The 13,430-nt window shown below is 35.9% G+C and overlaps 1 protein-coding gene across 4 annotated transcripts in view; it reads right to left on the reverse strand.

The window, feature by feature from the left end:
* Positions 1–13,430, reverse strand: part of TRAPPC8 (trafficking protein particle complex 8) — a 50,684-nt gene that overhangs the window by 18,351 nt on the left and 18,903 nt on the right. For all 4 annotated transcript variants that reach the window (XM_035317553.1, XM_035317552.1, XM_035317555.1 and 1 more), the window contains 12 exons: positions 13,182–13,332; positions 11,783–11,883; positions 11,191–11,296; positions 9,518–9,649; positions 7,347–7,571; positions 6,499–6,607; positions 5,276–5,470; positions 4,970–5,097; positions 3,872–3,946; positions 3,089–3,215; positions 1,883–2,040; positions 974–1,416 (listed from right to left, as the gene is read on the reverse strand). In XM_035317553.1, the coding sequence (XP_035173444.1) occupies positions 974–1,416; positions 1,883–2,040; positions 3,089–3,215; positions 3,872–3,946; positions 4,970–5,097; positions 5,276–5,470; positions 6,499–6,607; positions 7,347–7,571; positions 9,518–9,649; positions 11,191–11,296; positions 11,783–11,883; positions 13,182–13,332 (1,950 nt within the window). The remainder of the gene's footprint in view (positions 1–973; positions 1,417–1,882; positions 2,041–3,088; positions 3,216–3,871; positions 3,947–4,969; positions 5,098–5,275; positions 5,471–6,498; positions 6,608–7,346; positions 7,572–9,517; positions 9,650–11,190; positions 11,297–11,782; positions 11,884–13,181; positions 13,333–13,430) is intronic.

Raw genomic sequence — 13,430 nt, forward strand, 5'->3', positions numbered from 1 at the left:
AGATGCACTTCTCCAGACAAATGAACCTAGCACATACAGCTCCATTATTTAATTTTCTGGGGGAGAATTTCATTATTACATTTATTAAGTCCACAAACAGATTTCTTACTGGACTGAAAACTAAATCTAGATAAAGTCTATTAAAACTTTTTTTCTGCTCTAGCTTTGAACTCTAATAGCTGTAAGGTAATGTTGTAAGAACAGTACTTGTACAATGGTGAAAGTCAGCTTGTAGGGGCACGAGGTGAGGAGAATAGACAGTCTTCATAGTGAAGCTTTAGTAAACAGATAAATTCAGAAATGCCTTCCTAAAGGCTGATACCTTCGCTTTCTGAGCAAAGGCCTATTAACCCCAGAATCTTTGAAGAACAGGTTTCTCAAAGTAAGTTCTCCTGAGCCACCTTAGCTTGGAAAACGTGGGATTTGAGAATAAGCAATAGTAAAGTTAAAGGAATATACTATTTGTTAGCTTGTAGTATCAAACTCAACTGTTCATTATCCCAGGAATGGAAGAGCTATACAACAACATGCAAGTCAAACTTGGTATTTAACCCCTACAAAGGCTAACTTCATCATAGTACAATCACTAGCCACATTTTAATAAGGAAAAAATATCTTCGGTTTAAATCAGACCTATTTTTTTTAAAGTACAGAAACAAGTCATGAAGTTTTTCTTCTATCTCGCAGAGTGATGTGCTCCCAGAGACACAAACTACGAACAGTCTGTATTAAATAGTTCCATCAACTCTCCCTCTGTTAAGTTATTAACTATTGGCACTCTTATGGAAGAGGCATAGGCTATATAATTGCCACACGAAAACTGGATCATACAGTAAAGTTACTGCTTAGAACAGCAGATAATACGCCACATTTCTTCACTGCAATTCAGAGAAATTCAGTAGAGTTAAAATTAATGCTTATGGTGTTTATTATTAACAGCCTAATAAGTAAGAGAAAAAGGTAGATAACTTACCTCATTTTCGAGTGTCTTTTAACACTTTCATAGTAAAATAAAAAGTTTATTTCATGAACACCTTCTTCATCCGGTCCTCGTAACCACATTGGCAGCTGCACTGATGCCCCAGGAAGAAGAACTGAGTCAGGAAGCGGGACTTGTATTACCTCAGGTTGACCTCCTGTGCCAACCCCAAAGTCTACAGAAGAAGCTGAAGATAGCAGTGCTGTACGCACAGAGGTAGGATCTGTCACAACAGTCTTGTAAGCACTACAGTTTTCAGAAGCTGAAGGACTTAGTGGCGTTAGAACTGCAGTATTTGCACCAAAAGTAAAAAATTCTGGATGCTTGGACACAACCTTCAGCGCAGTAAGAGGACACTTGCTTACGTTCACAAATTCCACATACGCTTTTCTGATTTCTCCACAGAGAAGCCCTGTAGGAAAGTTTATAAAGAACACCTGTATTGGAGAGAACAGGAGGAGAAAAAAACTGAACATTGAGCAAAGTTATGAATGGGCTTTAAAAAAACCTAGCATTTAAACTATTGAGGGCTATCATTATCCAGATAGACCATTTCAATAACCCTAGGAATGAAAACCACCACTTTTATTAACCAACTTGAAGTATTCCAGATGAAGAATGGCAAACACGACCTATTTGACTCTTCCCTACCCATAGTTATAATTTGGCTACTAAAGCTGACGCAAACTAAAAATTCAAAAGGGAGGATAACAATTTCAGAATTATATTAATTTGGAGGCTTTGAGTCTCCTTTGGAAAGCAAAACAAATTATGACCTGTCACTGCCAGATTTAACTGGAAAGACTTAGGCATAAACAAAGTTTCAGACTTCATTGTTTGAACTACATTTATAGTTCTAGATTCAGCAATTTGCTCAAAATTACCAGTAAAAAAGCTACATACCTCCAACAAAGGCATTTCTTCCGTAATAATGGGATCTAAACGTCGATCAGGTCCATACTTAATTGATGTTTTTTCTTCTTTTGTGTTATTAAGTCGAGGCCCCTGGATTTCTAAGTCTTGTCGTCCTCGTACAGATAACCCATTGGAGACAAACTTTCCTGAAACAGTTTTAAACATGTTTTTTTTTTTTTTTTTAAAGCAATTCTTTCTGAAAAGTGATCTGAACTTCCCTTCCCAATCTTATATGTCATTTTGATTTTTGTTACTGTGAACATGCAGCGTTCACTGATTAAGCAGCAACACTGAAAGAACTGTTCAGTTTACTGCAACACAGAATGCATTGCTATTGCAAGTTCACACAGCCAGGTATCCATTTAAATTTTGCCCTTTAAATTTTACTTCAATTCTTTAAAGTTCTGGCAGTAAAGAGAATAGGGATACCAGACTGACTTGGAAAAGAGGAAGGGGTATTGAGTAGAGGTGATCCATTTAACTTCCTAATATCTGCCAAGCTAGGGAAAAGTTGCTCAAAACACTTTCTTCCTTCAAAAAGAGACCACCACTCCCCAGATGACTTTTATTCCAAAGACTTAGCCACACATTTCTAGTTCACAGATAGTTAACCAAGCTTATTTCTTTTAGACATCTACAAGTATGTACTTTAATCCCCATTTACTTCAAGAATGAAATTTTCCCTGTGGGAGACAGTTCCAGATGAATGACTCAACAAAACATATTAAGTAACATGCAATTAAGGCATTTTTATGTTAATATACAGGAAAGACAACCAAAGAAGTCAGGATACGTAAAGCTATATCAGCTGAATTTGTATTTGGGAATCTATGACAAAAAGTTTAGTGCAACACAGACAAAAGTTAAAAAAACAAACCAAAATAAATGGTAGTCAATAAATGTGTTATAGACACAGATGGAATATATGAATTTAAGGGTTTCAGAATTTCTAAAGATTTAGAAAGAATGTAAAAACAGGTTTTGCAGAAGTTTCTTTCTTATGGTAATCATAAACAGGTGCCAATTCATTATTTCCCCATTCCAGTTATTTCCAGTTTCTATCTCTTTACTTGATTCTGTATCTTTACAGAAAGAAAGGCCTTGCATTGTCAAGACACTGAACACAATTCAATTTACTCAATGGAATCCACAACTCCCCTTTCCAGACGCACACACTTGGAGTAATACACTTACCTTCCTGTAATCCAATAGCAGGATCTATCCCATCTAATGTCACAGTACCCTGAACAGTGCCAAGATTATAAACGACTCCCAGAATATGTAGCTCCCCTGTTTGATGGGGAAAGAGCTTTAGTCTTGCCTGTGGAGATATGTTAAATTTTTGGTGTTGTTGCTACTAAGTAATATTACATTTAAATGTCCAATTACTAAAAGACACTCATAGCTACGTTTACTTTACAGTTGCATAAGACATAACCATATATAGTAACTACAGGTTATTTACTGGAAAGTACTTGTTACATAAGAAAAGAATCCTAAATTGTAATAAAATTTGACTTGAACAGAGTTAGAATTTCTAAGGAAATTCTCAGCATTTCTAAGGTTTGAAGGGACCATTGGAGGTCTTTTTGTCTGACAACCCTGCTCAAACAGGGCCACCTAGAGCTGCTTGCCCAAAGACCTCTCCCAGTCAGGTTTGGAATATCTCTGAGGGAGACTCCACCACCTCTCTTGGCTGCATGTGTCAGTGCTCCATCAGCCACACAGTAGGTTCTGCTTCCAGATGTTCAGACAGAACATTCTATGTTTCAGTACATGCCCATTGCATCTTGTCCTATCTCACTCTCCCTTCAGTTACTTATACATATTGATGAGATCTAAAAGATCCATTTCTTCACAGATAGTAACGTTTCCTCTAAGTTTGAATTCACGTTGTAACATTTACCGAACTCCATCCTATCCCAAAGGTTTTTTTAAGAATAGTCTTACCAATGATATATAAAGTATGGTACTTACCACTCTTGTCTCCTCACTATTAATCAGAAATTCTGCTATTGCTTCAGTTCCTATCATATCATCATCGCATTTTCCCTGAAAAAGAAGACAAACCTTCTCAGATATTACTCCTGGACAGAAAGATCACCATATATACTATTTCTTGCAGCTTTCCTAGAGCATTCAAGGTCAAAAAGAATACAAATTCCAGTTTACAGACTTAAAAATTGGCAACGTGGTGTGCCCATCCTCTTGGACTTTCTGGACTGTAGCAGCTGCTGAGAGTTCAAACACGTTCTTGAGAGAAGTTTAAGACTTATCACTGATTAAGAAAAGTTCCAGTTCATAATTTCACTGATACTCACAGAATTATAGATTGTACCATTAAAGTAGCAGTTTAGACAAGAATAAAATTGCAGATGTATGGTAACCGTTGAGATTTATATAAAACCTCATAACTAGCAGAAACTTGCAGCACCTTTATGGATCACTATTTTCCAAGACAGTTTTTTGTCTAAGAAACAATTATCAACAAATTTCTTGTAATATTCAGTATCAGAACATTTAACAGCATTAAAAATAAGGGAGTTATAAGAGTCCTTAAGAAGGAAGTTCTGGCAGTATTAGTTTAAGTGTCAAATTAAACACTGAAAATACTCAAAATATTTTTCATTTTAGTTGTAGATACATAGAGGTTCATATATCATACCAGCACCGCTTTTCAGGACACATACTTTACTACATATAATGTAGTGAGTAAGAAAAAGGCATTACATAAAACACTTATTAACCCTGCAAATCATTTCTGTTGATCAAGGTGCCTATTGTGACTCAGATATGCTACATGTGCAATAAAACATTGAAGTATTTTGCTTTGCATTACTGTAATGAGTATTGGAAAGCCTAAGTTTAACTTGGTTGCTTTGCGCCCTGTGTGTGAAAATCTAGACTCATTCATAAAGATACACAGTAGCTTTCCCCACATCCCATTCCTTTTAAATTTACGCTTAAAGCAGCTGTTTTCATACTCTGAAACTTTGAAAACTTAACTTTTCAAATTTATAAATCCATAACTGTAACTGCCTGTTTTTGGTTGGAAAAAGATAACGCTTTCCTTACCGGCTCTTTTACTTCATCATGTTTAGCACTGAAGTCTTTGGGTTGAAATTTCCACAGCAACGAAAGGTCAGTCAACAAAAGCGGAACTTTCAATGGGTTTCGGAAAGAGACTTCTACAGTTACTGGTTCTGTCAAAGAAGCACAAGAAAATAATGACAATAGGCTACCCCCATCATTCTGAAGGCTCACTTAACTCAGAAGGCCAATAAAATAAAGATATTGGTTTAAATCTACAGCAACACAGGAAATACTGTACAAATTCATTTCAGAAATAAATGGAACTAATTGTATGTATCTCAGCTTTACCTTCTACCACAGCAAGGGGAAATCTGGAGTTATCTGAATAGCGATTTAAGCAGAACTGTGTTGGTTGAAAGTTTGCCGGTATTACTCCTTTGTTGATCACAGAAACAACCTGCTCCTCAAGTTCCTTCCACTGTTGTGATGACTCCGAGTCATACTCCTGATCCAGACTTACATGTGTTGCTGCCTGCTTTTCACCTAATAAGAGTAAGGCAGTCTTAGAAAATGACAACAGTGGCACACAACAAATGCAGAGGGCTGCACTGGCAATTTGGTAAGTATTGTTAAAAAGATTCAATTCTCAGTCAGCATCACTTTTTAGATTAATCAACTAGTCAGTGGATTGCCAGAGACTTTGTTGTGGGGAGCCAGGGGTCAGCCTCTTCTCACAGCTAACTAGCAATAGGACTAGAGGCAATGGCCTCAAATTGCACCAAGGGAGATTTAGGTCAGAAATTAAGAGACATTTCTTCTCAGAAAGAGTGGTCAGGCATTGGAACAGGTTGCCCAGGGCAGTGGTGGCATCACTGTCCCTGAGGGTTTTTAAGGAAAGGCTGGACCTGGTGCTTAGGGACATGGCTTTGTGGATGATATTGATAGTAGGGGCATGGTTGGACCAGATGATCTGGGAGGTCTTTTTCAACCTAAATGATCCTATGATTCTGAAATGCACATGTAGAACAAGATACCAAGGATGAATTGAGAATACTTTTACATGCAAATATTGGAATTCTATGATTTTATCATGCTATGTAGTATACTCAGCAGTATATACAGTTTATTTTTATTTTATGCCAGAATAGAGACCCAGCTTACAGAAGAATTTCCACTCAATATGCTTTCCATTCAGGAATTGGTGTTTCAAACACTTCACCCTAGAGAAAGTTAATTGGAAAGCTAATTTTTAGCTCTGAAACTAGCATCTAGCATTTACTAAAGCATTTAAATCCCTTTCTTGAAGTTCTTGGCAGACTTGCATTGAAGCTTTCAAGCTATGAAGAATAATGAAAGTCAGTACAACTGCCTATGAGGATTTCACATCTACACAAGGAGTCTGAATACATTTAGAGAGTAGGTGCTAAGCTGAATCTTTTTTTGAAATCCAACTTCAAAAGTTACCTTGCCACATTAATTTTTATGTAACAATGATTTTTAAGAAGAGAAATTGCATAGGTTTTAGTTCCATAAAAACTGAATTTTAAGCTGTTTACATAAAGTTCTCTAACCTTCTGCTGGTCTTCGATCATGCCCAAAAAAAATACGGGTTGCTGAACTGTTAATATATGGTAAAGGAAGCTGTGGTAAGGGACCGTCAGGTGACAGCTGGGTTACATTCTAGAGTAAAGGAGGAAAAAAGTGTCATGTCATCAAAGTGCATAACATACACACTGCACATTACCAATGTTGGAATGATAAGGAGACCAAGTTTTAAGCATTCAACACTTGAACAAGTATTTTGAACTATGAAATCAATCATTTCAATGAACTGTTCTGAGAGTTCGTTCTGCCTCAGTCTTCGGTGGTATTTTCTCTCTCAATAAGATCTTGAAGTCCATGAAGTCTTTACAAAAAAATTAAATAAAGTCTCCATTGTGTACTCTTAACTACTGGTGTGGCTGTGTGGCTGTTGCAAGCTTTATTATGATGCAAGGCTTAACTCAGAATTTGATAAGCTACATTCACTACATCATCACCATTCCACAGACTCACACCACACTGTGGATTCCAATACCAGTCTCAAAAAAGGTCTAACACAAAATAGCAAATATTACAAACATTCTGTTTATAAGCTTTAAAAGACACTAAGCAACTGGAAAACTGCAAGTTGTGTGGAGATAATCAGCACTAAACACCCTGTAACACACACTCATCAGTGGAAATAAGCTTAACACACACCTTAGATGCAGCAAATTTGCTTTTTGAAACCTGAAGTAGAAAATAAGTACATCAACTAGAGAAAAACCAACCCTGGAACAATGCAGGTGTGACAGAAAAAAATCAATCAGTAACGTAATACAAAATTACCATTAATGAAATTGCTGACCACTTCAGGAATTAAAAGAAAATCATTTACCTTATAAACATAAAGATACTCTCTTAAAAAAGCTCCTTGCTGAGCTGGAGGTTGTTTACTATCATTGATCAAAATATGCCTGAATGCAGACACAGCATTATCAAGCTGACGAAGCGTAAAGGACTGGCGACCAATAGTGAAGTTAATATGATCTTCTGCAAGAGACCAACCTTTCCCCTTGTAAACCTGCATGGCTTGACAGTAGCAACGTAAGGCATGTTTTTTCTGAAAGAAAAAAAAAAACAACACATGATTATTTCTCAGATAGTCTCATTAACCAAGCATTGCAATTGTAATACCAGGAAGATAGAACAGCAAGTCAGAAAGTTATTTACCATAATCCCCACTATATTAAGCGTAACATTTGCAGACCTGTACTTCATGGAACCCAGTCAACATTAATCTAAATACAGAAATAGTGTTGGCTCCTACAGTGCAGTGCCTAGCTTGCAGATAAAGTTCACGTTCTCCAATATCAGCAATAACAGGTAGTAAGTTAGAAAACAAGAGAAGACTAGTTTTAAAAATACTGTTCTGCATTGCTTTAGAACTGAGTGCAGGAACTTGTAGAGGTCTATTAGCAAGCCTTAAAACAAACTACATTTATTACATTTCACTCTAGTAACTGTATCTTTCATGTGATATTTCTACTCAATTGTTGTTCAGTAAAAAAAATAAAATTCACACCAAGTAAAGCAACAAACAGCCCATAGAGTGCATATGGGACAAGATTGCCAATTGCATCAGCCACTGGGAAATGGATGCTGTACTCCCAATGACCTCTACGGTTCCTTAACTGTGGATATATCAGGACCTGGGCATTCAATCCCAAGTCTACTTACTGAACATCTGCATAGGTATTCACAGTACAGGCAAGTCTCAGCTTCTCAAAAAGCGAACAACATTCCCTCATTTACAGCATTAATGGGAATTAAAACAAGACATGTTCAAATAAGTATGGCATCAACAGCAGAGTACAAGCAGTAATCCCTTAACATCAGGATATTTAATACCGCAGTATATCAGCCTGGGTGACTTTTCAGTAGTTTTTAATATTTTGGTGTTTATGATATGGAGAAAAAATAGCCTATGTTTACTGTAACACTGAAAAGCATTTCCTGGAAAACAGAATCCTTACAAGAATTAAACAAGCAACAATAGAGCTGTTACCTGAATACTACGTCAAAGCATTACAAAATGTATGCAGTTTTCCAGGCAGAAGAATGAGATTGTTAAAAAAATGAAAAAAATTATGGGGCAGATACCTATTAGTAGCATTGCCAAAACTATAGATGAAGAACCTAGTGCAAGAAGAGAACCAAGTGGGAAAATATTCTTACTATTTTTGCTGGAGGGGAGGAAGGGGGAGGTCTTAAAACACCCCTATACACACACAGTTTCATTTCAAAAGTAGATCTGATGCCTAGGTTCATCTGTATTACTGACTTGAAATACAAATTGTATTGATACCTTGTATCACAGGTTTGCAGCTTTTAAGTAAAAAGAAATTGACTATTTGTGGACAGCCCCATAACTGAATTTCAGTGGCTAACCTCAACAGAAATCAAACAAGCTGTCCATAGAATCTATTGCACAACTGAGACACAAAAAGCACATGATTAATGTCCAAACTGAGTTTATCACAGAGTTAGAGCTGCCTGCCCAGGAATGTGAGTGGAAATAGAACTAATTTGCATTGGTTTCATTGGTAGAATCAATCCATAACCAGATACTACGGTTTGTCTTGCACTATTCATACACTTAAAACTCCACTGAAAAGTATCTTGTCTTCCTTGTGCATTAGCTGTATATCTAGGTTTTGTTATTATTCTCACAGCATTTAACAAAACTAACTCCTGCAACTCGTATCTCAAAAGTAAAAATACTCCCTTACACAATGAAGTATGACTTTTTATTTGGGGATAAAATTGAGACCCAGAAATGAAAAAAAGGCATTACTCAATTTCAAGCCTGTGATCTCAGTATTACTTCCAATACAAATATAAAAGACCAAGGCAGGAATCATTGTCAGAAGATCGCTGAGCTCAATACTTCTAACACAAAACTATCAGAAGCTACATGTCTTTTACCAAACTAATAATCTGAATGACATGTTAAATGTGTTAAGTATCAAATACTGATCATATTTTCCATCTGAAAAGATAACTTACCTGTCCTGCTTTACTAAACCTGTGGCCTGCTAATATCATATGAAATGCAAACTTTCTAACCATGGGACTTTTCATGTTTATAAAGCAGTGTGCTGCCTGCTCCAACAGAAGTGCACTACGAAGATCTGAATCCTATTTAAAAAGGAAAAGGAGAATTAGTCTCAAAAGTCTCAAAAATATAAATGTAACTAACAGTAGCTTGTTTTAATGCTAACAGGAGAAAGATGTGACACTGCTGTAAAGTTGAAAAGCCTTAAATACAAACATTATATGTATGCACACAAAAATAAATGAAGACTACAAGTATTCTTCACTTTGTCACATGCATAGTGATAAACAAATAGTGATAACCAAAAGTGCTGTTAACAATCACCTCCCTCCATCCCCATTTATCAACCAGCTCCAGTGTGAGTTACAATAAGTATGTTCTGCCTCTTCAGTTACTCAGGCTATGAAGGACTCTGTTACCCTTTTTCCTCCCTCTCCCCCTTAATTTCAGATACTGTCTTATTTTTTATTTCTAGGCTTAATAAAATTAAGGGAAAAATAGAGGAAACATAGCTTAGTGAATTTAGATCACAAGAACCAGGATGCTTGCCTTACAGTATACAATTCTTCGCTATTATTCTCTTCTCATGCTAAGACACAGCTGTATTACTTCAGCCAATAGGAACAGAATCTATTTGATTGTACCACTACTCAACTCTACTGTTATCAGTAGTGTTTAAGTATGTGCCTGGACTACAAATATACTCTGAGACAACTTCACAGTATCCTATATTTTCCTTGCAACTGCCAAAAGGCAACAAAAGCATACGACATATAATTTAAAGAAATGAAATGATTGCACACAGCCACTAGTATTTAAATTTAAGTAACTTACACTGCTCACATAGAATTTTGGTTTTGAGTTTAAGTTGAAAGTGCAAGAATGAAGCTATAAAGGCACTTGAAAGAATAACTTACAAAACTAAATAAATTTATTCCATGCTTAATAAATTCCAAGAATTCTCAGAAGCAACAAATTCAGTGCAGCTGGCTACAAAGCCAGAACTAACTGCTAGATAGACTTTCCTCCAAGCTACACAAAAGATGCTTGAAGAAGTGTGAAACAAATGTAGTACCAGTAATAGTTTAGCAAGACTCTTTCTGGGCTGCTAAGAGCTAGTTCCATGCTTAATTTAAACCAATTAGTATTACTGAAGTGTTCAGGCCAGCTTTCACTTACACAGTAAGCTTCTAATGATTCATAGCAGCTAAGCTGCAGTTATGGCTTCATTGCTTAAACTACTGAGAATTTCTGATTATATGTGAGATAGTATTCATCACAGCTCTGGCAAGCCATGCTAATATTTTTAACCCAAGAGTTCTTAAATTCAAAGTATAACACAAAAGCTCAGCAGATGTCAAAGAAAATTAATTCCAAAGCCAAAGACAACAAATGCACATTTAGCAGCTGTTTAAAGAAATCAAATAAGTCACTTGACTTAAAAAAAGAAGTACTAATTTCTTCATTTGCAGCATAAAGAGCTTTCTTCACTTCAAGCTTTAATTGGCCATTTGCCATCACTGGATAGCAGGTACCCCAGGATAAAAATCAGTGTCACCTAAAAGCACTTCAGGAAGTACACAAGTAGGAGGGAGGACATGAGTGGAATAAACTAGCATTTTACCTCACTGGTTAAACGAATCAGAAGAGCAGCTGCCTCTGAATATTTGCTTTGACTTTTTAAGATTTCAGCACTGAGAAGTACACAGCGTTCAGCTAGAACCATATTCCTAAAGCAAAAACAAATATATTAAATATTTATTGAAAAGAAACATTGGAAAACTTTTTACCTCAAGTCTGACAAGTTTCCTCCACATTACAGACTGATGTTGTTTATTCTTTTTAAATTCAAAGGGTAAGTGTCAACCTTTGTTTTTTAAGGGATGAACTTGTACCATTAAGTTTCTCATGCTCCTATAACAGCAGCTTTAAGTCAAAGATATAAAACCTTTAGCATATCTTATTTATAAAATACCAACTAAAATAATGCAATTAAATGATCTGACAAACAAGAAGTCCAACTACCAGAAACAAATTTAGTAAGTACTCTGTTAAGAACAGCATGAGTCTCATTCCTAGATGAGCTAACATAACTTACTCTGTAAAGAGGTTATCAACTTCTGATCATTTAGTTACCTGCCACTGTCTGCAGAAAGAAAGTTAAGCTACCAACTAGTTCATCTTTCATAGGATCAGCATGAAAGTAAACAACATACTTGCAGATATCTCGGTACGTCTGAATTGCTGTTTCCATATAATGAGCAGGATAAGGTCTAGGAGCTCCAGGCTGAAGAAAAGCTGATACTGCTGCCATTTCCTACAAAGAAAAGTCACTACTGTCAATGTTGATGTTTTCAACACGTAAATCTTAAAACACTGATGAACACATCTCAACAGCTACTGTCTAAAAATATTTATCTAGTCAATCACTGGCATGTAAGGGTGCAACCTACACACTGTAACTGATAGAAGGTTTAATAAAATAGCCTACTTAACAGCTCTGCTTGTAATCAACTGAACAGCAGCAAAAGTTATACACATTTACACAACTGTTTTCAGTTGACAGCACACCTCAATAATATACAGCAACAGTGATTCAGTACTGCTTTACAAGTCTGAGAGGCAAACTTCCTACTGCAGGAATAATATTTCTGATCAAGTTGCATTTGTTTTAAAATTAGGACTGTTTTCTAAGTCTTGCTTAAAGGATTTTTTTCATTTTTCAGTTTCCAAGGAAATTAAGTGTTATTCTACTCTATTAAACACATCCTCTGAAATTATAGTTCTTTCCTTACAGGGTGAAGGCAGGATAGTAAACTGTTCTTCCACAGTAACTAGAGACTGTAGGTTTCAAAAAATAAGAGCTCATTAAGGAATTATTAATAATTAAATTATCTTTTGAGACCAGCAAAATGCAGTGCAGCTGTGTGTACTGCAAAAATACTTATCTACTTAAAGGTTTTAATTCAAGATGGAACTGTGTACAAAAATACTTCCATAGGTCTACAAAGTAAAGCTTCAAATTTGAGTTAGACTAGGAGAATCAGCTCCTCTATGTTGTTAAAAATTGTTAGTTTTCCCAGGGCTCCCACTCATCTTATTGGGAATTATTTCAGTCCCACAACTCCATCCTCAAGAACTAAAGATTGAGAATGTTATTAATGATGAACTATACTGTGAAGATGTACTCGAAGTACACCCCTCAAAAATCTTAATAAAAAAAATTGTACAGCACCATATTTATAGTGATATATTTGCCAGGACGTCAAGACTAATTATTAAAGGATATACAATAAAGTTATTTCCGACCCTCTTGAGTTCTTAGACAAGTTTAAAGACCAATTTTGCTAGGAGTTTACACTATAAGTATTCTCCTTTCTGTATTTTACATTTTAAGAATTCAGTCTCCAATTTTTATTCACACTTTTATTCCCTTCATAAAACAACAACCAACAGCTTTGAGAATACTTTAGGGCTTGCTGAAGATATTCAGCAAGTTTGGCAAGACTATTATAAATTTGGATGTGGAGTGAAGAGACTGTTTTGTTACTTTCAGACATATATTAGAAATTATAGTGAAAAGGTGATAGAATATTTAAAACACGAAGTACCAACCAGCGCTCCAGCTGCATAAAGCATTGCCTGATCATTTAAGAAATCTTTCTTTGCTGTATGGTAACAGCTATATGCAAGTTCATAGTGTTGCACCAAAAAGCATAAGTCTGCCATTTTCCGGATTTGAAGTTCTGGTGCTTCTGGTGGATACCTATAAGTACAAATATTTCAATTTAAAGCCCTAATTTCAATATATAGAGCAAGACATACTTTATTCTCATCTTAATTTCTATCCAGAGAGAAGGAATA

The sequence above is a fragment of the Oxyura jamaicensis genome, chromosome 2 (genome assembly GCF_011077185.1).
Source record: "Oxyura jamaicensis isolate SHBP4307 breed ruddy duck chromosome 2, BPBGC_Ojam_1.0, whole genome shotgun sequence".
Classification (NCBI taxonomy): domain Eukaryota; kingdom Metazoa; phylum Chordata; class Aves; order Anseriformes; family Anatidae; genus Oxyura; species Oxyura jamaicensis.